Here is a 19,336-nt window from a genome sequence, read left to right as displayed (position 1 = left end):
CGGCCTGGCTCTGCCCCTGCCCTCTCTCTGGCTCGTCTCTCCTGACTCATGGGGGTGAACCGGCGGAGGCGCGGCTCCTGAACACACCAAATGACCCGCTCGAACCAAGCAGCAGCCAGGAGTCCCATACACAAGGATGAGACGGCTCACCAAGCACAGCAGTCGCCCAGTCCCACTGACCCCCAGCTTTGTAACCTCCAGTCCCCCAGGCTCCGGATTACGGAGCGGCTGAAGGAAGAGGCGGGTGGCGGGGACTTACGCAGTTCCCCAACCTGCAGGATTTCACAGAGCATTTTGGTGAGCTCGATGGCGCTGCGGCCGAAGGGGCACTCGTGTTTGTCCTCCCGGCTGCTGTTCTCCAGGACGATCTGTGGGGGTGGGTGGCGGCAGGGGGTTAGGGAGGCAAGAGATGTGGCAGCAGGGCGGAGCCCACTGTCCCTGAGCCATTACCCGGATGTAGGTGTCCTGATGGACTTTTGCCAAGTACAGCATGTTGTCCAAGGCCAGCATTCCAGGAGGAGTCTGGGTAAAGTCCATCGCTGGGTTGATATGGTTCTGGGGAAATATAGGAACCGGATTTGAGACTCGGTAGCCACCTGTGTGCAGTGCCACCTGAGGGGATGGCCTACTGCCCTCTCTGTGCCACTGGCTCTCGTGTTACCTCCTCCCTGCCTGCCATGTCTGAGAGACTGGGAGCTCCTGACTCTGGATGGTGCTGACTCACTCTGTCACCCCAGTGCCCCGCATACTGTACGCTGAGTGGGTAGGTGCACATTCAGTGTTCAACTGAATTAACACCATCCTCCAGTGTGTCCTCTCACAAGATGCCCACTTCTGCTTTTCAAATCACCTCGCCCTTTCGGGAGAGATCCTCTCTTTACCCACGTGACTGACCTCCTGGGCCCTCCAACATATGGATTTGTTCCACAGGGCCAAAGGCTACAGGGAAATGTGTGACCTCCCAGCACCAAGGCCAACCAGGTGGTAGGGCCCCTCCAGCTTCTTAGTGTCCTCTATTCCAGGACCACCACGATGCAGGGCGGGGGGTTCTCGGGGCTCTGTGTGAGTGTGACCTCTGACCTCCTGTCAGGGTATCAGGCTTCCAAGATCCGTACTTTGGGGAACTTACAGTAAATCCCAGCATTTTGTAGTCCTTGGTATACATGGCTTTGCGCTTCTCAGTCCCACTCCCGGGGACACTGGTAGCGTCAGACTCGGCATCGAATGCAATTCTTCTCAGTTCAAATATAATGTCCCTTTGAGCCTGAGAAGTGAAACAGCCAGCCAGGGGGCAAATCAGCTAAGGCAGGGGGCAAATCAGCTAAGCCAGGGGGCAAATCAGCTAGCCCAGGGAGGCAAGGAAAAGAGTGAGCAGGTCGGGCTTTCCTGGGCGGGACACTGGGCCCGATCAGTCTCCAAGAAGCATCACCTCTGCCTTCCTAGGACAGAGGTGGGCTTGGCCCACAGAGTCATGCAGCAGGAAGAGATGGCAGACAGGCAGAGCTAGGTTTCCCAGGGCAACACAGACCCTTTCTGCAGACACAATCAGGCATGCTCTCTGGCGCACAGCGGGTGCCCTGTGTGCAGCCTAATGGTGGAATGCACCACATCAAACGGCATAGGACTTAAGCCAGGAGCCGTCTGTCCCACTGAGCACCTACCTGGTCATTGGGGTCCATCTTGGTCATCATCCTTTCTTCCAGAAGGTTAAAGGTCAGGACTTGCAGGACGTACAGCTGATGGGCCATCTCAGTTTTGATTGGGCGGTTCCCTCGAATCACATGCTGGAAAAAGCAAAGGCAGGGGGCAGAGGGCTGAGCGGGTTTTCTTCTGCTGAAGACTTACATCCATGCTGGTAAAAAAGAAATTATGCTGGGCAGGGAACAGGGCTTCCCTCCCACACACGGAACTTGGGAGGCTTCATGTTCTAGAAGGGATAGAGCATGAAAGGGCTCAATTCAGGCTGAGATGATTCACTGCAGGCCCCAAGGGCACAGTCCCTTTCTCCACACTCCCCTTGGGCAGGGGAAGTGGAACCAAGGGAGGGGCTAGGTCCGGTCACGCCAAAGATGAGGAAGGCTACCCGCTATGATTAGGATCCCGGGCTCAGTGCTGGACCTTCCTCCAGGTGGGCACTCAATCCAAGACATCAGACAGTGTGTGAGGAGGACTCCGCTCTGTCCTCCCTTAGAAAAATACAATGTCGTGGATGGCCTCACCAAGTAGAGGCTTTAGGAAAGGCCATTTTCTTGAAATGGTGTAGAGACACTTACACAATGGAGGGTACTTAATGCTCCCTGTCCAGCCCCCAGTGCTCCCCACCCCCGCCACGGTCTATCCTTATCACTCTGCATGTGCTCCCCTCCCTGCATCCCCTACACTCTATCCCACCCCCCTCTTGCATGCCCCCCACCACACCCTCTCAGTTCTCATCTCCATCCCTCTGATGCCCACTCCACTTCAGGCTCCCTCCTTCCCTCATGCCTCACCTCTGTCTTTTTCCCACACACTACCTCTCCGTGTCTCTTGGGTTGATCAGCGTCTGGGGATGTTCTTGCCTCCTACTGTCCTCCTCTCACTCCCACAATGGCTGCACTTCCTGGCTTGTTCCCTTGTATTTTTCTTTTTTTTTAACGATTATTTATTTATTTATTTGACAGAGATCACAGGTAGGCAGAGAAGCAGGCAGAGAGAGGAGGAAGCAGGCTCCCTGCTGAGCAGAGAGCCTGATGTGGGTTTCGATCCCAGGACCCTGGGATCATGACCTGAGCAGAAGGCAGAGGCTTTAACCCACTGAGCCACCCAGGCGCCCCTCCCTTGTACTTCTTGCTTTTTCTCTGTCTTACCCTCCATCTTGAATCATTCTTGGTCTCTTCTCACCCAAATGAGACTCTTGCCCACTTTTCCACACACACTCCCTCCGTGTCCTTCATGTTCTCTCACTCAGTCAACTCTATGCCTCCGGAGCTGTGCTATCTGATATGGTGGCCATTCAGCATATGTTAGAATTCACTGAAGTTAAAAATTGAGGTCTTTGGTCACACTAGCTACATTTTAAGCTCAACAGGTATATGTGGCCAGTGGCTCCCACCCAATGATAGAGTAGATATAAAACATTTCCACTGTCACAGAAAGTTCTACCAGACAGCCCCACTCTACAGCTCCGTAATGCTAGAGTTTGCTCTGGCTCGAGATCAGTGTCTTTAGACCTGCGCAGCCCAATTTGGCAGCCACCAGCCACAGGTGGTTGTCGAACACATGAAACGTGGCTGGTCCAAACCGAGATGTGCTGCAAATGTCAAATGTGCGCCAGATCTCGGAGCCTTAGCGCGAAACAAAGAAAATGTAAAATATGTCATGACCCATTTTCCCCTATTGATTACGCACTGAAATTACAGTATATGGGATAGAGTGAGTTAAAGTAAATGTATCATTGAAACTGGTTTCCCGTATTCCTTTTTTACTGTTGCTACTCTAACATTTAAAATGAAGAACGTGGCTCACGCTGTATTTCCACTTGCCAGTGCTGTTCTAGCCCTCCTCGCCCCGACATCTGACTGGAGAGCATTCTTCATTTCTGTAGATCTGAACAGCTTAATGGCAGCCACAAGCCACATGTGGGTATTTTAACTGAAATATTAAAAAATTACAAACGTAGCTCCCCCGTCACACTACACACGTCAGGTGCTCGGCAGCCCTGCGTGGCCAGCGGGCACCATGCTGGACAACACCTCCATACTGCAGAAGGTTCCAAGGACAGTGCTGCTCCTAACTGCTCACCAGTGTGAGCTTAGGCCCTCCTCCTCCTCCTCCTCCTCGTGGCAGCTATCTGCGGCTCTCTGCTCCGTGCAGGTGCTGGTCTCTAGCCCAGGCTGACTGCTCTGCTCCTCCTCCCCCTACCTTAGCAAGTTACCCCACACCCAGCCTCTCACTCCGGGGTCTCCTCAGCATCCCCCCACACCTCCTTTTCCCTCCCTCTGAGCCTTCCTCCCCTCTTCTCCATAATTCATTGAACCACTTTGAGAAGAGGTTAAAGTTAATGTGATACGGTTTTCGTTCACCTGAATCCCGCTTTCTCAAACTTAAGAGATGTCACAGCCAGGAGGTAATCACTCTGCCAACAACGGCTTCTAGGAGCACAGCCCGTCCGAGAGAAGTCATCGTTCCAGAGCTTTCACCTCAAGTCTTATTTGACTCTTGAGTAATTCAAGGCCTACACTCCTTGGCCTGATGTGAACTCCTAGGGCTTCAGTGAGCAAACATTAACCATTTTGTAGCAGACTATTTAAGTCATGAGTCCTGACCCTGAATTGTCTTCTATGGTAGAATCTTGGCTTGTTCCCAGTTCTGTCCAGAAATGAGCTGAACTAATCCCACTGAGGTACATATTAAGCCTCGAAGTTCATTACATTTCCCTCAGAAGGGTACCCTCCCTCCCATGCATGCGGAGCATGGAGCCTAAGAGGGCTGCTCAGGAATCTGGACAGGCACCTGCGGGACCTCTGCACTCCCCATCCCTCACGGGAGATGGCCCTCCGGCCACGGCCCTCCTGCCTGGCTGGTGGTGGGGCTCTGACCAGGGAAATGGCCAGCGGGCAGGAGCTGGTTCCGCAAGGTGAAGAGGTGGGCTGTTTGTGTTCAAGGCAGCCTGTTGCTTGGCTTTGCAAGTGCCCAGAGCTCACTTCTTGAATGCTACCACCTCTGTCTCCTGTTCACAGTAAGAGGCCTGCTGATGTGAGTGGGGTGCTTACCAAGGGCCAGGCACCCCACTAAGCTCTGTATACATAAGAGGTTGGTCAGGCCTCCCATCCAGATGAGCAAATCAAAGCAAATCGAAGTTAAGTGAATTGCTCAAGATCAAAGATTGGTTAATGGCAGAGTGGAGGCTGGGTACTCTGAAGTTTGTGCTCAGAATTCTCAAGCCTTTCACACCTGACTTCTCATTTCTCATTTGATTCCTTTCACTGGGGCCTCCTGGTTTTCCCTTGGTTTTGACAACTGATAAAACAGCCCCCCTTTCACCCAGATCCCCAGCTCTCTTCCCCAGCTCTCACCCTTCCCCTCCCTCCCACCCCAGCCAGCTCTCTCCCACCCACAGCCCCGTGTGGGGACAGGGAGTCAGCCCCCTTCCCAGATGCCTCCCTCCTCGCCACCTCTCCCTCTACTTTCCTCCCTCATACACCCCCAGGAAACACACACACCTGCTAGTGGGAGGTTTCTAAATGCCAGCCTGGTCATGTCACCAGCCTGATGGCATCCCCGCCACTGCGCCTGGGAGAGAGACTAAGGCCCTACCTGACCTGGTCTTCGCTGCTCTCCAGCCTCCAGCCCCTGCGCACACCTGCTCCTTGAGCCACCCTCTGTGTGGTCACACACTCCTTCTAGGTCTGCTGTGGGAGCCTCCGCCTCACCAGCCATCCTTCCTCTAGAGGTTTCCTGACAGCAGCCCCTCCTCCTGAAATCCTCCCCCAACCCTGAAGCTCGATGGAACCACAGACCCCACGGTGCTCTGGCGCCATCCCATGGGACTGGAAGATCTTTGAGAGCAAACACACCGTCTGCTCATGCCCCCACGCAACTCAGTTCTGATCACTGTTAGCGGAACGGATTACTTTTCTCTTTGGGGCCAATTTTAACATGTTCCTTCCGGATAAAAACTGCTGGAGCTGCAGGGCCACAAATAGACAACTGGCTGGCCTCTGTACCTCCTCAGAGGCCCAGCGATTCCTGGCCAGACGGCCTCCTAGAGACAGCTCCATTTACAGAGGATTACAGGAAAAAGCTTCCTGCTTAACAAGGGTTTATTAGCACCTATCTATCCACTCAACAGTAATCTCAGTAATAACAATACAACCACAGTAACAGTAACAGTTGCTATCACCAGTAACAAATAACAAAACACAGCTTGCTCTGGGAACTTACGTTCAGGATTATGGACCGAAGGTGCTTCTGTGCAAAGGCATTGGCCATATCCTGTTGAGAAAAACAAGCCAATGTAAGGCAAGGTGGCAGGCCCCCTGCTGTGACAACTGTCAAGTGAAAAGTGGAATCGTGGCTCTCCAGGGCTTTTTCTCTAAAATTTTTTCTCCTTTCAAATAAAAAGTGGGCGAATGGAAAAAAAAAAAAAAACCCCATGGACCATCAAACATATTCTATACTCTGAAAACCTCCCGCACGCTTTTTTTCTGGGAGGGCAAACTGACTCAAATAGGACATTCCCTCCCCCGTGGCACAGTCAACCACACCATCTTCCACGGGGAACAGAGACGGCTTCAAGACGAGACACTTGAGTCACAAGGACACCGGGCAACAGGCAATGGACAATGCATACGGAGCACAGAGCAGCGAGATGGGTCCCATGCACCGTTCCAGACAGACACCCACCCCCAAGGCTGGAAGGGCGGACAGGGCTAGGGCCCCAGCGCCCCCTCTGGGCCCCCCAGCGCCACTCGGACTGGCAGGGCTGGGGCACAGGGGCTCCTGCCACAGTAAGTAGCCGTGATTCACTTCTGACCGGTTTGGAGAACAGCACATTAGTGCTTTGGGGTAATTTCTCATAATAAGGGGCATCGTTTTTACTGTATTTCTTTCAGATTCTGACAGTAATGCTTTATTTATTTGGCACACACGGGAAATAAAGGATCCCGCATAAAGCAGCCTTCCAGGGAGCCAAGCTTCCAGGGTCCTTTTAGGACCTTGTTTTGGCTGTTCTTACACAAATTCTGTAAAAATGGATGATACAGACACTCTGTGATTTTTGAAGGGACGACAAGGATTACAACCTCAGCACGGCCGAGGGCTCGGCTTCACCAGAAGAGCGGGGCCTCAGACATGTGGACGGCCCGAGGAGCTCCAAAACGTGTGGCTATTTTCCCTCAACAAAATGGTCCCAAAGGTTCCTGTGCTTTTAATCTTTGTGACAGCTTTTCATAATTCTTCTGTCTCCTCCTTCCAATCGCGGCCATTGCTCCTTACCACGTTAATTAGTAAGACTTCACTTTCTAAACGGCTGCCTTAATTTAATTTTATGGGTAATTCTAAATCAATGGGCCTGAGGGAGCTGTCACACCTCTCCCACGGAGCAGTATCTGTGAGCACACTCATCTTTCTCAGAGCTAAAAGGCCTTTCCCTCTCCCTTCTACGTCTCTACTTATATCCCAAATGGCTGACACCGCCAGGAACATTAAGTTTTACTTTGCATCCCCTGAGCACACACGCTGGCTGGCAGAGGAGGAAGGTGGCCTAGAAACTTCTTTGGTAGCCACAGGAGGTCAGCTTGAGATTAAACCTTGCTGTGGACAACTCACAAAGTGGGTAATTGACATTGGCCTACTGCTAGAATGTGACGGCCTTAGACTAGAAGCTTCTCTGGGGTGCTGGGAGAAGCGCTCATCTTCCTTCCTAGCCTCGTAAAGCCGACCTCTAAAGCTCCCTCTAAGGAACAAGCATGCAAATTCCCTCCTGACAACTGTCTAAACTTCTTCACATTCCGACGGCCCAATATGCACTCAAAGCAACACGGATTTATCTTTACTCTCCACCATACCAAGCTGGAAGCTGATGCATCCGTGGTATCAGCTGGGTGAAAGTCTCAGGCTGTTTCAGAATCTGACCTCCCCTGGCTGAACCATGAGCTTATGTAAAGGCAGGTTACAAAGGAAAGACTGAGAGGATCACCTGGGGGAGGCACCCCCTTAATCCTGCATGTAACGCTAGTCTCCAGCACATTCCCTGAGTGTTCTGACCAATGACTTTTACAGCACACAACCTTTCCCTGGGTCTTGGAGTTCCGTGAACCCCTTGATCAGAACAAGAGGGTCTCGCCCAGCTCTGACCTCCCCACCTGGAAGAGAGCTGGGCCCTTTCCACACGGCAGCGCTACTTACAGTGATAGGCAGGTCTAGAGGGTTAAGGTGCTTGTCCTGCCGGCAGAAAGCAAAAAGCACAGAGAGAAGCAGATGGAAGAATGAGCTTTCAGCTTACATTCAAAACAGGACTATGAAGGGAGAGATTAACAGAACAAAGCCATCCAAGAAAAGACAAGGACACACAGAACCATAGATGCTCCTGGTCCTCCCATGGGAAGCCACCAAAAGCTTGGTTCATGATCCCACCCAAATTTCAACTTCCAGAGACCAGGCTATGGCCAGAGAATTTAATAGTCTTTCTTCTGTATGCCACTTGGGCTTTTTTTTTTTTTTTAGCCAGAGATATCTGGAGTGTCAGAGTTGGAAGAGCACTTAGAGATCATTTAATCTGGCCTTTTCATTTATAGAAAGAGAAATAGAGACCTGAGAGGTTAAAACACCTGCCCAGGCCAGAAATGCACTCAGCCTCTGGACCCCGGGCTTAGGTCAGTGCTTGCTCCCCGGCCCAGCCAATCCTTGGTTTCCTCACTCATAAAACAGGGAGCTTGTTTTTCCTCATGACGCCCCTGGGAAGTACACAGGACACAGTCTGCTGCTCCCCTATCACAGGGGAGGACCCTGGGCCTCTGAGCAGCAGAGCTCGGTGCATCACGTTGCACGGCTAACGGGCCGGGGGAGAAAGCAGCTTCGAATCTGGGCCTGAGGGTCTTTACACATGAAACTTCATGCCAAGATCTCATTTGTCCCTGTTTCCTTGGACTGGATGGTGATGCCTAGAGGGCCTCCTCTCCCTTCTCGATCCTCTAGCCTGGGTCTGCAATGAAGACCAGCCTGGGCTTGTTGTATATGAGGTCTTCTTGGAAGACAGCCACCCTGGCTTGTTTACGGAGGCTCTTTGGGCTATAATGACAAAGTCGGCTGCCACACAGGCCATAAGCTCACAGAGCAAAAAATATTTACTCTCAGGCCCTTCGGAGGAAAAAGTCTGCAGGCCCTGCTCTGACCTGAGACCTGGGCCTCGCTTAGCAAGGCTGCTTGGAGGGCCCCTGCCACAGAGGGAGGGGAGGAAGGACTCTTGGGGAAATGGCTGCATGTCTGCTGTCTGCACAACGAAGGGCAGATGGGAGCCAATTCTTCTCCTGGAAGAGCCCAGATGAAAAGCTTGAAAAGGCAGCCACAGACCTGTCGCTTGTCCTCAGGAGCCTTCAGGAAAAGCGCGTTAATCAGTGCAATGGCGTAGGTCTGAATCTCCTGGTTGGAGCTGTGCCAGTGGAGAAAGAAGGCAGAGGGAGATTAGAAGACTGACCAGCGAGAGGACACGCGGGTGCATTTGCAACGGTCGCTCAGACGGTAATCAAATAATCATCCAGGGTGATATCTCAAAAGCCTTAAAAATGGGCATACTCTGCAACCCGGCAACTCTACTAATAGCAATTTATTCAAAGACGGTAATCAGAGAGCTGCGCAAGATGTACTGGCAAAGCATTTCATTCGAGTACTGTCAAAAAAAAGAAAGAAAAGAAAGAACAGTAAATAATTTAAATGCCCACAATCGCAACTCTCTTTATCACATTACAGGACTAAGTTGTCACTGAAAATCACGTTGTAGAGTAAAGGTTCTCCACCCAGGGTTCAGGATGGGTTTGGAGTGTCTGTAAACCCAAGAAATGGTGCAGAAATCATTCCACGCAGTTGGTTGACTGTGTTATTTTCTCCAAGAAAGTGAGAGTCTATAACTGTTACTGGATTTTCAAAGGCATATGGGATGCAAAAAAGATGTAGAACTACCCTTTTAGAAGAATCTTTAACATGGGGAAATGTTCAAGGGCTATTACTCTGTAAAAAAGTCAAGGTACACAGAGTATACAGAGTAAGATCTTGGTTCTGTTAAAAATATACAAGGAGAAAACGGCTAGCAGGGCGAGTCAGTTTAATGTGAACAGTGGTTCTGTCTGGAGGTGGGAAAGTGGGCGAAGGATTTACTCTTTGTGCTTTTCTGTATTTTCAGAGTCTTCAACTACAAACTTACTTCATTTTATGAACAGATTTGCTAGAACTGTTCTCTGGAATCTTATAATCCTGGCCCTTGGCAAGATGTTTCTACCTGCCACACTGGGGGGTACGCTCGGGGCAGGGGTGGGGCTCTCTTTTTAGATAGGCCGGCAGACCTCCGGGTCGGGTGCGGGGCATCTTGGAGGTCTCATGGAAGGAACTCGGTGTCCCAGCCCGAACAGCAGAGAACATAATGTCTAGTAACAGCTACAGGCTGAAAACAGTCATGGACCGAACCCTAAAAAATGCCATGCTCCTCTATTACCCTTGGAGAACACAACTGGGTCATTCCTGATTCAGAAACGAAGGAACTGAGGAGTAAGTCTGACGTCAGGAAAATCGGAACTCTCCGTCTGGAGTTTATGATGTTCCCTTCACTTCAAACAACATTTTTGGCTTTGGGGTATGAAAACAGAGGCTGAAGAATTCCTTAGAAGTGACCAGGAAGATATCCGAACTGCAAATGGTGCTTTCTTTTTACTTGGATTATTTGTGGGGTGGAGGATCCAGGCTGGGAGCAGAGGTGAGTCAGGACAGGGCTGCTCTAAACAGGCAATACTGGGAACTAACAGGGCATTCTGTTGGCATCTGCCCATGTCCAAAATGCTAAAAGGGAACAAGAGTCAGAAAGGAGTCAATGCTGTCACCATGTTGTTTGGGGGAGTCCAGCCCCCTTAAATTGTTTAGAGGGGTTAAAGTGAAGTGAAAGAAATGGAGAGGAGAGGAACAGTGCTCCAAAGGGTTCGTCTGTCTTCTGGTTTTACTGGTTTTAAAACATTTTAGGATGTGATAAACTCTTAGGTTTTTTTTTTTTTTAATTTACTTTTATTCATATTTATTTATCCATTTTTAAGTAGGCTCCACACTGCGTGTGGAGCCCAATGCACGGCTTGAACCCATGACCCTGAGATCAAGGCCTGAGCTGAGATCAAGAGTCAGAGGCTTAACTGACTGAGTCACCCAGGCGCCCTTGTGTTAAACTATTTAGAAAACAAACAAAAACAAACAACTCCTGAATTGAATACCTAACCTGTGCTGGCCATCAGGCAAGATCTTTTATCTCCTTTGATCCTCAGAAGTCCGAATGGTGGGGAGGACTAACTCCAGTCTAGAGAGGAGGAAACTGAGACCAGGCGAGACCAGGTAATTTGCAGGCAGAGACCTGGTCAGTGTGTAGGAGAGCCGGGATCTGACTGGTAGCCTGGACTCATGCTCAGTGTGATATTTTTTGCTACCCCCCACGGCATACCATTCGTTTGCTAAATGTTCATTCCACAAACACTAAGCTGACTTCTATTAAATCAAAGCAGGGGATCCAAAAAGAATTGGTCCTTCTTCCCAGAGAGTTCAAAATTTAAAGTGGGAGACAGGTAACAAAAATAAAGGATTTTATATCATTATCATAGGTAAAGAGAGACTATTTGGCCCAGAGAGGAGAGAGAGCATCTGATTCTGTCTGGCGCGCGGCAGGACAGGAAGGCTGGGAGCACTTGGCTTCATCCTGAGGGACGAGGAGCACCACGGAGGGTTTTAGCAGGAGCGTGACATGATCAGACCCAAACGCCGGGAGTGTCCTGACAGCAGTGTGGAAGTGCTGATGCTGAGTGAACGGGCGGACCGGCAGCTTGGAACACAAGCAACAGAGGAGGGCTGGGAGGTGGCCAGAGGATGAGAGGCGAGAGGGGAGGCTGGGGGAGGATCTCTTACTCACACCTGGAGGTGAGAGATGAGCTGTCCCACGGTGATTTCCTCCGCGATCTTCTGGTACAGACTCTGGCTATTCAAGACCATGCTCTCCAGGATGGCCAGGGACCTCTGAAGGATGGACACGTCCACCATGGGCCGGCCCACGTACCCTGCAATCTACAATCAGCGAGGGCCGGGTCAGCCAGGAAGCCTGGGGCTCAAAGTCTTGTAATCTAATAACTCCCCATTATTCTCAACCCCCATTATAATGTTCCCGATACATGGGCCTTTCACTTTTGCCTAAATATCTCCAGCATCAGGAAGTTCCCAATGTCCCAAGCCAATGGCAGATGTGACTTTAGGTCAGTGGATACATGACTCATTGGTTTTAGTCCAGTTTTGAGAACTGACACCACCCCTTCCTGCAGAAGAAAGGAGGGCCAAAGTAGACGTATCCCCTCCCACCTGCTGAGCTCGATCTGACAATCCAAACAGGCTGCTCTGCAGATCTGTCAATAGAAGGCAGACTCAGAAATCTAAGGCGAACAAAATGAACATGTAGAACCAAAGAGAAGGGAGTGCTCGGGAAGCAGGTCAAAAGACTCAAGGCTGCTCCTGGTGGCCCGGCTGGCGTCATCCCAAGTCTCACTGACAATCCCATCCCACTTTGGCCACATTCAGTTCTGAGAGCCCGTTCCCATCTTCTCAGAGCAGGCCTGAGAGAACAGTGAAGGAACCATTTCAGGAGCTCTAGGAAGACCCGAGCGTGAGGGTGAAAAACTGGGCCTTGGGGACAGAAAGCCGACCCTCGGCAGAATGGCTGTGCCGCCTGCACCTGTCCCTAAACTGACAGGACAACCAGCCACAGAGGGAGGAGAGGACGATGGAATGCTGGAGGCCTCACCTGCTTAATGAAGGTGATGGAAACCATGTCCCAGGAGACAATGCCATGGTCCATGAGCTCTAAGAAGGCAGTCAAGGTGAATGCCAGCATCTCACTATAGCTGGGACATAAGCAAACACACACAAAAATCACACAAAGATTCGGAGCCAGGGAACACAGGTGTGACAGCAGCCACGATGGGGATGGATTTCAGCGTAAGTGTCAGGGACGGTCAGCACAGCTGTGATAGGCACCTGCGTGCACACCTGGCCAGGTGTGCAGCAGACTCTGTCCAGGCATCTGTCTCTGGGAAAAAAAGAGCTGCTGGAGAACTGGCTTTCCTTCCCTATACCCCCTCACAGTGAGCACAATCACTCCTCTGTTTCCCAAAGCCAAAAAAAAGTATCAGACCTTTATCAACCCCAATATTTGGCAGGGGCACCCAAAGGAGCTCACAGCCCACGTCCAACACCAAGAGGCAGCAGAGTGCAGATACAAACTTCAGACATGGGCTCGATTCCTGTTCAACTATTTACTAACTGTGCAAATTTTATCCTTTTAAACTTCAAATTCCTCCTTGGTAAAACTGAGTCAATCTCACAGCGTTCAGATCATAATGGGCAAGGTGACAATGTGTGCAAACCCCTGGCTGCAATGCTGATAGCGTTCCAAAACCTTCTCTCCTGTGTCCCCCTCTTTCTACACACCACCCTTTACACAGCTGTATAGTGCTCTAGATTCAACAAACCCTGTTCCCATTGGCAAGGCAGGTTCGGACCTGTTAACAACAATCTTTGTGACAGTATTACAATGTAAGCAGCACCCCCATTTTAAAGAGGAGGAAACCAAGGCCAGTCCAGTCCTGTACCCCCTCCACCCCAACCCCCCAGAGACAGCTGAAGTCTCTGAGGGCCACTAAAAGCTTCAGGATGTCCATGCTGCTGCAAAATCTGAGATTTAAAAGGAACACCCAAGATTAGGTGCTTGGTTTGGCTGAAAATTTCAAGAGCTGGTCCATCAGCTGAAAAGATTTCCGACGCCCTCTGTGTGCCAGCTGAGAGGGACAGAAAGCCAGCACAGGCCTAGACGGCTAACTAAACGTGTTCACTCATGGCTGGCCACGGGCACAGAGTGCCACTACACTCATCTCGGCACTGGAGTATGACAGAGATGTCTGTGGCCTATTGCAAAGTTCTGGAGCTTGTTTTCCCTGTGAAAATGGGTGGTAGGGAGAAGGCCTGCGTGTGTGTGTGCTTGCGTGTGTGTGTGGGGGGAGCGGGGAGATGACTGGAAAGGGAGGAAGCAGGGGTGGAGATTAAGAACAGACAGATGCCTGTTCTGGTCAATTCTGGACGGTCTGCTCACTAGCCATTTTCCATGAATTAACAGATCTGTCATGACCTACCTTCTCTCTTCCTGACTTCTGTACCCCCTGATTTTACTACTGCTTGGATCTGTGAAGACCACCTAGAGTACGAGATTCAGGACCACAACAAGCAATCCCTCCGTGCAGAGCCCAGTACTTGGCACACGGCTCTGTACACAGAAGGTGCTCAATAAATTCAAGTGACTCAATGGAGATGGGAAAAGGACGCCCCGCGGACTGAAGTCAGTCTCTGAAACCCCCCAAGAAGAGCTCAGTTATACTCACTGGGACAAGAGCTTGGTTCCGCTTTCCACAAGCCGTGTCAGCACAATGATGCCATCCATGTTGATGAACTCAGTGGCAAAGGTCACATCAGCAGAGAGCTTGGCCAGCTCCTTCATGGCATCCAGCCGGGTCTCCATGTTGGACGACTGGGTCCTCTCCATCAGCTGGCGTGCAGCCCGGGACTATGAGACCAGGAACAAGATGTATGCCTTCTGCTCCTTGCAGCAGGTTATTGCTCTGTGAGTAGCTCATAAAGGCTTTTCTGTGGACATCCAAGCCCGAGGCAGAACTAGTTGTTCATGCTGTCTAGGAGTTGCTTAATAAAGGCTTATTGGATCAATCAGGGAATTACCAGTATGCCAAGACCAATCCGGACCTATGTAGATCCTTTCTGTAGCACTCTGGTCTATGGATTACAGGAACTTCCCACTGAAGGACTACAAAAGAGACCAGGGAGAAGATAGTCTACCACCTCTGGCAAGTCTCAGGGACACAGATATTGGCTCAACAGAGGGGAGTTTTCTATTAATGCAAGCCATCAGACAGCAGACCAGGTTGTCCCTTGATGTAATGAGCTCTCAGTCACTAAAAGCAATCAAGGAGAATCTCGACAACCAGCTGTCAAAGATGCTACACAAGGGATTCTTGCATTGGGTGGAGGACTTAATCTGATGACCAGCTTTAAAGTTCCTTTCAATCTCAAAATGTGATAAGCCTGACAAGTCTGTTGGTTTGTTTTAAACTTTCTCTGAAAGCCTGTGTCATTGTCCCTCAAACTGACAGTCCTGGGGAAATTTTAAGAATACCGCAGGGCTGGAAGCTTTCAAAATAGCTTTTTCAAAATGATGGCTGGTGACCAAGCCTTCTCCCAGCACATGAACTTTCCCCAGAAAAGTGCTTGCTTCCTTGCTACAAGCTCTAGCCACAAGCCTTCCCGAGCGTCTGCTGGCCCTTCCTCCTGCTGGACTTCCTAGCTTTACAGTCAGGGCCCCCGAAAGTGACTGACCTGCAATTTGTCACTCTCTATTTTTTGTCTGTTAATTAATATTCTCAGCTGGAATGGAATAGCCTTGAGAGCAAAATGTTCCCACGGTCTTTTTCTTACAGAGCTCAGCAAGTGACTGCAGCCCGGTTCCTGCTGCTGACCGAGGAGTCAGGTCTGGTCACCTCTCTCTCCCCTCTGCCTCTCCTCTTTTATTATCACAGAGATGGGCCTACAGCGGCCGCGGCTCTGGATGACACAGAAATCCTCCAGACTCCCGCGGTGGAGAATACGCACACCTCGAGAAAAGGTCACCGGATAGAACCATTTGAAGAGCACTGGTCTGCATCACACTTGGAAACTTCCAACTCCAAATGTTAATTTTCCTCCTGAGACAGCATTTCTGGGCTGCCGCCTTCTGCTCTGGAGAGATGTACTCCTGGGAAAGTCAACTGCTTAGCGCAGGAGGTCTGGAAAATGCTTCAGCACGTCCACGAGAGCAACTCCCAGGCGGTTATATTAAGCTAGCAGAGCTGATTGGCCGGTGGGGGGCGGGGAGTGGGAGTCAGCAGGAGGTGGGTGGGTGGGTAATGAAGTCCTTAGGGTGAGAAAGGCTCCGGAGAAGGGGGAAAGCAGGAGGACCCACTGGTGAGAATACCGGCCAGGAGTCAGACAGCCCCGGGGTTCGAGAGGCAGTTCAGCCATGTTTTTATCGTGTGACAAGTGGCTAGTCACATAACCTGAGTCTCAGTTTGCTCATCTGCAAAACGGGGCTATCACGAGTACCCATCTCTTTGGGTATCTGTCAAGATAAGAGGATATGCTGCATGCGAAGCGCTCGCTCGGCGTTCTGGAACTATTAGCTGTTACTACTGCGCACCACCCTGCTGCTCAGAGGGACTGGTCTCTTGCCTCCCCAAGAAAACAGGTGCCATCACAGCCTTAATTTTCTGGCAGCCCTTCTACACCTAAGTGACCCCCCCCCCCATATCGGTCATCCTCCTTAGGGACCAAGCGGTCAAAAATCCCTCCACCAGGGCTTTGGGTTCCCCCTGTCCTGACCCAGTGAGGTCCTGTTCCATTAATCACCCCCTTTCCTGCACCATCAACCTTCCTCTCTTTCATCTTAACTTCTTTTCAAAGACACAAAAGAAACTGCAACAGAAGTTAGCAGCTCTGAAGGGTCAGAGGAGGTGGGGAACTGGGTAGATGAGGCACGGGAGTGGGAGAGAGACCTTCTACTTTATCTTTGTCAAACTTTTTGATTTTTGTAACCCAGGAATGTTTTACCTCTGTTTAAAAAGCATTATCTTTTTGGCTCCACATCCTCGAGTTCCTGCCTTCTGCTGTCTACTTCCTTTTATAACCAAGCTTCCTGATAGTGCGGTGAAGTCGGGGACCTCACTTTGCCACCGCTGTAGCCCGGCTGTCACTCCCCACCAGAACTGTCTTCACAGAGGTCACCCGGGACCATGGACTTCCTGGGTCAGTGAACAAGGTTTCTGCTCTCAGTCGACTCGATCTCTGCTTACTGTAGGCCGCCCCTTCCTCCAACTTGACAGCCCCTGCCCGCTCCCTCCCGGGTCTCCTGGTTTTCTCTCTGCCTTTCTAGTTGCTTTCTTAGTTACCCTTCAGGAGCTCTGGCAGGAATCAGGGAGTCGCCTCCTTCCATGTCCAGGACATCACCCCATCCCCGGGTTTACCTCTAAATATCTCTCATGCCTGTCCCTCATCTCCACTGCCGCTTGCCTTCGCTTCATGGGCTGTTAACATTCCTCATTAGCTTCTTAAAGATTCCTCCTACCACCAACCTTCTTTTTTTAGCCCATCTTCCGCACTGTCACTACAGTGATCTTCCTAAAATATAAATCTAAACATAATGTACCTTCCTGCTTAAAATCTTTCAATGTCCCCACATTCCCTTCTGAATCAAGTCCAAACCCATGAGTGAGCCGTCCGGGGCCCTTCCAGGTCGGCTTCCCACTGGCTGCTATAGGCCCCGCCTCCCCCAACAAAGCACGTCTCTCTGCTTGGGATACCTTTCATTTTCTTATTTCTCTGGCTAATTCTTGCTTATCCTTCAACATCTGCGCTAAGCGTGCCTTCCTCTGGGAAGGTTTTCTGGGAATCCTCAGGTCGAACCAGGCAGCCCCTTCTCTGAGTCCCCATAGCTCCCTAAGCAACCTTCTGTCAAAATGCTTGAGAGAGGCCTTTGTTTGTTTACTCCTAACAAGGTTGTGAGAGCACAGATCGACTTATTCTAAGTCATCTCTACATCCAACGTAGGGCTCGAACCCACAACCCTGAGATCAAGAGTTGGATGCTCCACCGACCGAGCCAGCCAGGCGCCCCTCAAAGACTGACTTTTAAAGCTCTGTAGTCTTGGTTTCTAGAAGGGAGTCTGGCCCATGGTGGGTGCTCCTATGTGTGTTAAATAAATGTACTCCTGAGGAGAACCAGATACTTACCGGGGAGATGGCCAGCTGTAAGATGGTCCCATTCTTAATGTCACTGCGCGTCTGGGTAACAAAGAGGAAAAAGAGTAACTAAGATACAATATTAGACCTGAGCAAGCCGGCTGACTCAATTTTACAGTAGTTGTAACTGAACCTCTTCGGTCAGGCCTCCTTCTGCGTGTGTCTTCCCCGAGAACTTCTCAGAACCCCTCCATGTGCCCCGGGCCCTCAGGAGGGAGAAGCCTCAGTTTTCCAGCCACCAGAGGAGGCAGGGCTGGTGTGCCCCAATCTGCCCGGGAGGCAGCCCCTCCCTGGGACACAGGAGCTGCCCCCCTATCAGCAAGGCTCCCGCGCCGACTGCGCTTCCGCACGCACCTGCTCGGTGATGTAGAGCTGGGGGCCATCTGCATATCGGAGGGTGTAATACTCCGGGTTTGGCAGCGACCACCTGTGTGAGAAACCACAGTACAGCCACCCGGGCCTTCCGCAGGCCCAGCTAAAAGCGGTAGATGCATTAATCATTTCCAGCAGAGTCGCCTCAGGCTTTGGGCGGCCTGCCTGGAGGAGTGGGGAGACCCAAAGCTACGGGCTGAGAGGTTGACCAAAAACAAGTGGCTCAGGTTTGGGTACCAACCGGCGCCATCCATGGGGGTCCACATGACTCAGCACGAGCCTCACAGCCCACCAGCGCCTCAGACAGTGCCTTCCTGGGCTCACAGGAAAAAGAAGGATTTCTACGAGGTCATAGGGACATCCTCCCCCGCTACACCTCCTTTGTAAGACAACGATCCACAAAGTTCCACCCCCAGGACCCGGCTAACTGGAGATTCCTCACAGTGGGGCGGTGTTCCTGCAGTTGTTAGCCTACCCTTGTCCAGAACGAGGGCACTTTCTACTCACCCATCACAAACTTCCTTGATGATGGATGCCAGGGGCCGTTTCTGAAAGACAGCGAGAGAGAGAGAGAGAGAGAGAGAGAGAGAGAGAGGGAGAGATCCTTCACCAGCAATCCATGCTATTCCCACCAAGGTTCTGACAAGGGGCCTGAGTGGGGACTGCCTCTCCGACAGCTTCTGTTGGAGAGGAAACCTCTCTCCCAAGCCACAGGACCGACCCTCCATGGGGTGGGACAGACCTTGACCTTCCTGTTGCTGGCTCTTACTCCTGATGCCAAAAGCCCACATCCCTGAAGACAACCCTGCCATGCACTTCTCTGACAACCTCCCCCCCACCCCCCCACCCCACATTACTGCTTCTGTCCTCCTTTCAGGAGCTCACCTGGTCGATTTCAAGGAGCTGAGCGTTAGCACCTGGCCACTCAATGGCTACTTTGACAATGTCTGATGGGGGCGGCATTGTTCACAACAGGCCCTACTTCTCCAAGAAGCACACACCGACACAGCCGCCTGGAGACAAAGAATCAGAGAGAAGGAAAGAGTCAGAGCGTTTGCCTTCATTTTTCACTTGTTAGATATTTTTGAGAATCAGAAGACAGTGTCCAAAGTAACATATGGAACTGCTTGGTTGGAATTTTTCGACATCACACCAGACCCTCTCCTTGGGCTTTTTGTCTCTTTTAGATTAAGTCAGCGAGTAGAAATGGGACAAACACATCCATCAACTGCAGATCAGGCGGTAGCAAGGCCTGCCAACGTAACACTTCGGTCTAAAGGTCAGGAGGACTGTGCGGTAGAAGAATGAATTTACTGCAAATTCCTGTCTTGGGACGTTGGGAGGGAGAAGCATATGCTGAGACA

General features: G+C 51.1%; 1 protein-coding gene across 3 annotated transcripts in view; it reads right to left on the bottom strand.

Annotated features, from left to right (window-relative positions):
* The window catches only part of LOC111141444 (engulfment and cell motility 2), a 38,320-nt gene that overhangs the window by 7,729 nt on the left and 11,255 nt on the right, over positions 1-19,336 (bottom strand). Inside the window, exons 2-15 of one of the 3 annotated variants that reach the window (XM_022494006.1) lie at positions 18,858-18,985; positions 18,480-18,520; positions 17,955-18,027; positions 17,592-17,642; positions 14,142-14,323; positions 12,512-12,611; positions 11,633-11,784; positions 9,052-9,130; positions 7,888-7,923; positions 5,923-5,973; positions 1,662-1,784; positions 1,130-1,264; positions 451-555; positions 260-368 (exon numbers count right to left, since the gene is read on the bottom strand). In XM_022494006.1, the coding sequence (XP_022349714.1) occupies positions 260-368; positions 451-555; positions 1,130-1,264; positions 1,662-1,784; positions 5,923-5,973; positions 7,888-7,923; positions 9,052-9,130; positions 11,633-11,784; positions 12,512-12,611; positions 14,142-14,323; positions 17,592-17,642; positions 17,955-18,027; positions 18,480-18,520; positions 18,858-18,935 (1,315 nt within the window). In that variant the 5' untranslated portion in view covers positions 18,936-18,985. Of the gene's footprint in view, positions 1-259; positions 369-450; positions 556-1,129; positions 1,265-1,661; positions 1,785-5,922; positions 5,974-7,887; positions 7,924-9,051; positions 9,131-11,632; positions 11,785-12,511; positions 12,612-14,141; positions 14,324-17,591; positions 17,643-17,954; positions 18,028-18,479; positions 18,521-18,857; positions 18,986-19,336 lie in introns of those variants that run through there. The other 2 variants (XM_022494005.1, XM_022494007.1) reach the window with 2 other exon arrangements.

The sequence above is a fragment of the Enhydra lutris genome, unplaced genomic scaffold, assembly GCF_002288905.1.
Source record: "Enhydra lutris kenyoni isolate GAN:26980312 unplaced genomic scaffold, ASM228890v2 scaffoldscaffold6, whole genome shotgun sequence".
NCBI classification, from domain to species: Eukaryota; Metazoa; Chordata; class Mammalia; order Carnivora; family Mustelidae; genus Enhydra; species Enhydra lutris.
Note: the sequence above shows the minus strand (reverse complement) of the source record. Positions and strands in the feature narration are given on the sequence as shown.